General features: G+C 54.4%; 1 protein-coding gene across 1 annotated transcript; it reads left to right on the top strand.

Moving 5' to 3' along the window:
- The first annotated feature begins 367 nt into the window (after positions 1–367).
- Positions 368–5,735, top strand: FOXL1 (forkhead box L1). The gene has a single exon (XM_038008189.2). It carries the CDS (start codon positions 2,862–2,864, stop codon positions 3,897–3,899), a length of 1,038 nt encoding a protein of 345 aa, XP_037864117.1. The 5' UTR covers positions 368–2,861; the 3' UTR covers positions 3,900–5,735.
- The last annotated feature ends 372 nt before the right edge of the window (positions 5,736–6,107 follow it).

Genomic DNA, 6,107 nt, shown 5'->3' on the forward strand with positions numbered 1-6,107 from the left:
CCCCCGCAGGCCCTTCGCTCAGTCCTCAGCCAGCAGAGCATCCGCACGAGGGCGCATCCGCTCTCGGACTCCCGGGGCGTGAGCCTGCACTCCCCGGAAATATGGAAATTGCCCCAGCGCGGGGTTCCTTCTAACAGAGGCCCCTCCTAGGCTCAGGTTACAAACTCATCAATCACCCAGGAGCCCGGGATTCAAACCCGCTCCGGAGCCGGGCTGGGGTGCAATGCCGGAGTTCTACAGTTGAAACCTCCCGGAGACTGCACACTTCTGCAAAAGCGCGGGGCTGGGTGTGCGTCTCCAAACCGCAACTGGAGCGTGGGCATTTGTTTTTTGTTGTGTTATGTTCTTTCTCTCTCTCGCTCTCTTTTTTTTTTTTTTTTTTTTTGCTTTACTATCGGTGCCCCGCCCACCAGCCGAGCGTGTCTCCGCCCGCGTCCCGCCCATTACCAAATCGGGCAGTGTTTATCACTGTACAAATTCAAGCTCGGATTTGTCTTAGAGTTTGGAAGTCGCGCCAGGACGGCAGGCGTTTCGGTAGAGGCAGGGATGTGCGTGCTGGACTTCGGGTGCCGCGTGGGGAGCTCCAGGACGGGCTGTGGGATAGGAAGGTGGGGAAAGGGTTGCATAGTGACCCCGCTTTAGCTCTCGATTTGGGTGTGCTGGAGCGAGCGCCGAGGCTGGAGAAGGAACTGGATCCAAACTTGAGCTTGCTGGGGGCGCGCCGCCCCGGAGACGTTGGGTGACCCCAGAGACTGTGGGCCCTGCGGGTTGCAAAGGCGCTGGCATTGAGGTTTCTTCATCCCAGGGTTGAAAGGTGTGCGCGAGTGAAAGCGAGCGGTCACGAAACGACAACGCCCCGCCCCTGCTGGCCAGTGGTTCACCCCCAGGACCTAGGCGGGCGGGGCTGCGCGCTGGACCCACGTTAAAGGAGTAGGGCCGCGGAGGGAGGCCCGAGGTGTCCCAGGGACTGGCCTGTCGCTTCCGCAGGCAGTGTCGGCACCCAGACCGGTTTTTCCACCATTCCTGCAACTTCCTTTTTGATATTTTAAATTTACTCGCTAAATAGTCTACTTATTCTATGGGCTGGGTACCCGGGAACCCCAAACACACGGGTTATTTCTGTTTTTCTCATTTTGAAAAAGGATGCCCGCCACCTTTCCTTGTTCAGAGGCTACGTGGGTACTTACATCCCCAGCCGGGTGTGGCAGCAGCAGACACTCCCCGTACCGCTATGAGTGCCCTCGGTGCCTCTCCCTCCTTCTTGGCCCACATGTAGTGGCCATTTCTACACCCACCTGCCATCATCCCCCTTCCCTCGTCTGTTTGACATGCTCACACGATTTACTCAAGGAGACGCCAGTTGTCCGAATGCGTGTGCGTGCGTGTGAGAGTGTGTGTGTTTTAATATTCAGGGGGTGATCATAAACAGGAAGTAGTCATACTAGGTACCCTCTACCCCTACCCTAAGGAGTGGAGTGCGGAAGAGAGGCCGCCTTGGAAATCAGCATGATTCAGGATTTTTTATTCAAACAGTGACGTGGGAAAATGTAAAATGAGATGGGGGTGGGTAGCGGTGTACACCCCAGGGGGGGTGGATGCAGGGAGAGCAAGCAGGCTTCCCAAATGCCTAATGTAATCACGGGCCAGCTGCATGCACTTGTAAAGTTGTTATAACCCCCTCCTTGTTATAAACAGGAAAGCCCAGAATATAAAGCTGGAGACCCACATTCACAAATACCAGGCCTCCCGCGCCAGCTGCCACGGCCTCCTTTTATGGTGTTCCTCCCTTGCAACCTTGGCCCCATCAGGAGGACCTTACTTTTGCCCCCAGTTCTCTAAATGGGTTTATTTTGAAACCTTCCTCGGTGGAGCTGTGGACCAGGTGCTCTTCCCCAGGCCTCCAGTGCCCTAGGCCTTCCCTTCCAGAGAAGCTGGGCTCCCAGAGTCCAATTTCCCTCCGATTTCCAGAGAGCCCTGGAAGGGAGGGTGTGGGAGAGCAGGTCCCTAGAGAGTGCCACCTCCTATTGGGTCCGCCACCTGTTTTTTCAGGGAGGGCTGAATCCCTTTCTCAGCAAACACTCAGGCTTCTTAGACACCCTCCCTGCCCCGATCTAAAAGGTTCCTAGGACCTCAGAAAGCATTTTACTAGACTCGACGTTTTACATCTCGACATGTCCGGTTAAGCCTGGTAGAAGAAAAGGCCTTTTGTGGGAGGCCCTGGGGTTGTGGGGCTCCCCCAGGCCAGCGTAAAACTCACCCCTGCACACCCACCCCCATCTCCACCTCTCTTTCCTGGCTCAGCAGACCCTGCTCCGAGCCACCGCGGTCTACATCCTGCCTCACTGACTGTGTGTGCTTACAGCGTCAAGGGGTGGACGTGATATTTCAAACATCAGATCAGTGCGTTTATATATTGGGTGCCCGGAAATTTTTCCAAATAAACACAGCTTGATTCAACTTGGGTGGGCGGACTTATCAACAGACTAATTCTATAAACAAATGAAGGAATAGCCCCAAAACCGATTGGCTGGTATCAAAAAGACACGTGGAGGGAAAAGCTTGGAGTTTTTCAGCAATGAAATTTTAATTAATGTGGGTGGGCTGAGAACACAAGGACTGTTTATCATAGACAATTTATTTTCCAGGGCTAAGTCAACATATAACAGCAAACTTACAACAATTATTTAACATTTTTAAAGCCATGAAGAAGGGACAGAGCACGGAGCGGCCGGGGAGAGCGGCAGAGCCAGAGGCAGAGGCACGGCTGGCTCCCCGGGAGGGCCCTTGCGGCGCGGGGCGCAGTGCCTAGGTCCCCCGGGTCGCCTACGTTGCGGGGAGCGCAGCGCAGGCTCTCGCTTGCCATGAGCCACCTCTTCGATCCCCGGCTGTCTGCCCTGGCAGCCTCACCCATGCTGTATCTGTACGGTCCGGAGAGACCCGGGCTGCCTCTGGCCTTCGCCCCCGCGGCTGCTCTGGCTGCCTCGGGCCGGGCCGACACCCCGCAGAAGCCTCCCTACAGCTACATCGCGCTCATCGCCATGGCGATCCAGGACGCGCCTGAGCAGAGGGTCACGCTCAACGGCATCTACCAGTTCATCATGGACCGCTTCCCCTTCTACCACGACAACCGGCAGGGCTGGCAAAACAGCATCCGCCACAACCTCTCGCTCAACGACTGCTTCGTCAAGGTGCCCCGCGAGAAAGGGCGGCCGGGCAAGGGCAGCTACTGGACGTTGGACCCCCGCTGCCTGGACATGTTTGAGAACGGCAACTACCGGCGCCGGAAGAGGAAGCCCAAGCCGGGCCCCGGGGCCCCGGAGGCCAAGAGGCCCCGCGCCGAGACGCACGAGCGCAGCACGGAGGCGCAACCGGAGGCAGGGAGCGGGGCAGGGGGCTCGGGCCCCGCAATCCCACGCCTGGAGGGAGCGCCTGTGGGCCCCTCGCCCCTCCTGGACGGCCCCTCTCCGCCGGCGCCCCTCCACTGGCCGGGGACCGCGTCCCCAGACGAGGACGCTGGTGACGCTGTCCAGGGCGCAGCGGCCGTGGCGGTCGGCCAGCCAGCGCGCACGGGGGACGGCCCGGGGTCCCCTCTGCGCCCCGCCTCCCGCAGCTCTCCGAAGAGCTCCGACAAGTCCAAGAGCTTCAGCATAGACAGTATCCTGGCGGGAAGGCAGGGCCAGAAGCCGCCTGCAGGGGACGAGCTTCTGGGGGGCGCCAAGCCCGGGCCCGGCGGCCGTCTGGGTGCCTCGCTCCTGGCCGCCTCCTCCAGCCTCCGTCCGCCTTTCAACGCTTCCCTGATGCTCGACCCGCACGTCCAGGGCGGTTTTTACCAGCTCGGGATCCCCTTCCTCTCCTATTTCCCCCTGCAGCTTCCCGACACCGTGCTCCACTTCCAGTAAAGCAAACGATGGCGCGGTTCTTCTCCCAGCCCGGCCTGCGCCTCCGCTGAGCGAAAGGCCACAGCTCCCACCTGCGGAGGATTTTAAAATTATCTTTGCCTGGGACAGCCTGTGGACTCAGGGAAATGTCACCAACCATTGGCGCAGGTGGACGCTCTCGCCTGCCTTCTCCGAAGAAAACTTTTCCTAGCAACCTGGCGCAGCTACGGAGACTTAAAAGATCTCTGCGGGGTCATGGGCACCCGCGGGGACCTCTACCGCAGGAGATTCCTTGACTTTTGGCCTGTTTAATGGAGTGGTCTTCAGCGGCCCACCGCAGGTCCTGCGCGTCCCGGGCATGCGAGGGCCCGCAGACTACCCAACACAGGCCTTACAGGTGCAGTGTGGTCCTTTCGACCGGGGACCCCCATAGGACCGTCGCCTGCTTCGCTGTTGCTGTGTGGGTCCGGCCTTGGTTATGAGCCCATCTGGATGTGGGGTGGTCACAGCTGGGTTTGTTCCCGCCTTGAAGTTGTGGAGGTGCCGGGGGTGACCCCGGGTTTTCAGGTTTTCTGGAAGATGTAGGGCCTGATTAGGATTTATGACCAATGTTCAGGAATAGAAGCTGATAAACCACCCAGAGCAGTAACACTTTTATTTTAAACAGAGAAGTTTTCTCTTAATTTCTTTCTGGGTAGTAAAAGGAACATGTTTTATTATTTGCATAAATACTTGACTCTAAGCATTGACCTTTGAAAACGCGTGTATTAACAACTTTTATTAAGAAAGTGCACTCTATATAACATCTTCTTGCATTATGATATCTCATTAGCCAATACACATGCAGCTATGTAACCCACAACAGCAGACGGCCTATCCTTTTGCTTTTGTTTTTAAGGGATCAAAATATTTCAAGGCATACCATGAGGAAGGGTGTGAGGGGGAGGGGATATGCCTCAGACAATGTTGGAGTTTTGATTTCCATGGTTTTTCAAGATCCAGGCTTGGTGGTCGCTATATTTTTCAGAAACAGATAATGAAGGACTACGTTTAATTTAAAAAGTTGGGTGAAACAAGCAAAAGCAGACGCAGAGAGAGAGGGATGAATGCAGGAGAAGAATAAGGGGATGTGCTGGTATCAGCTGGAAGGGGCCTCTCCAGGCCCCAGAGGACCTGAGGCTCCATGGCAGGACACTCCCGGCCCGCACCCCCAGCAGCTTAAAGAGGTGACTGACAGTCTGGGGAGGGGAGCAGAGGTCTGCAACAAAAATCTAATTAAGAATATTGAGATGTTCACAACCAAGTTAGGCTTGGAACTTCGGGGAAATGCACCCAACGTCTATGCCATCTCTAGCTGGGTTATCTTCGAAGTTGTGAAATGCAATTTTCTGAACCTCTAAGTCACTTATTTTATGTCATGTGATAAAGACACAAGTAGTCACGCATTCTTGGAAATAGGCTGGAAGGGAGGTCTTTAAGATAGCTTTTAAAATAGTTTCCGGGACTTCTCTAAAAATGATGACAAACTTTGAATCCAGAGGGCCTGCTGGTCAATGTGTTGGAAAGGACATTTCAGGCCGGCAGAGTAATTGGATAATTCATAGGCATAGAGGTGACTTTTGGAAAATTCATTCTCATATCCATGTTGAACCAGGCTTCCATGACTGGTTTCCACCCAGGCCAGTGGGAAGACTCTGGGAAACTGCAGCCCAGCCTTGATTGGAAGAACTTCAGGAGGAACCATTGCTGAGATCCAGGCTCACTGTGTTTAACTGAAAATGTGGTGGAAGGGCTGTCACTGGATATTTTGTTATCCCAAATTCTCAGCCTCTGTGAATAAAGTTGTTTTTTCATTAACCTCTCAGTGACTGGTTCAGTGGATTACTGGAGGGAAATAAACAAACAGTGTAATAAGAAAGAGGAGACCGGGATTATATCTGGGAGTCGTGTTAGCATCTCAGGAGGCTCTGGCTTCGGAGGGGTAAACACACAGACAGAGGGGAAGGAGTGAAGAGGATGCCGGGCCCAGGAAGTTGCCTCCATATCAGAAAGCACAATGAGTTAATTCTGCCATATTGAATCGGTTTTTAATCTTTCCTTTTTCTTTTTTGTGTTTGGTATGCTGTCTTGGGAGGTTTTGTTAATTTGTGATGGCTATGTTTTGAAGAAGCAAATAATTTGATACTCTAATTTTAAAAGGATCATATTTTAAAGTTACCATTCTAAAAA

Source organism: Chlorocebus sabaeus, chromosome 5, assembly GCF_047675955.1.
Source record: "Chlorocebus sabaeus isolate Y175 chromosome 5, mChlSab1.0.hap1, whole genome shotgun sequence".
NCBI classification, from domain to species: domain Eukaryota; kingdom Metazoa; phylum Chordata; class Mammalia; order Primates; family Cercopithecidae; genus Chlorocebus; species Chlorocebus sabaeus.

Coding starts and splice junctions, on each gene's coding strand:
- FOXL1 (XM_038008189.2), top strand. CDS start 2,862: ATGAGCCACCTCTTCGATCCCCGGCTGTCTGCCCTGGCAGCCTCACCC.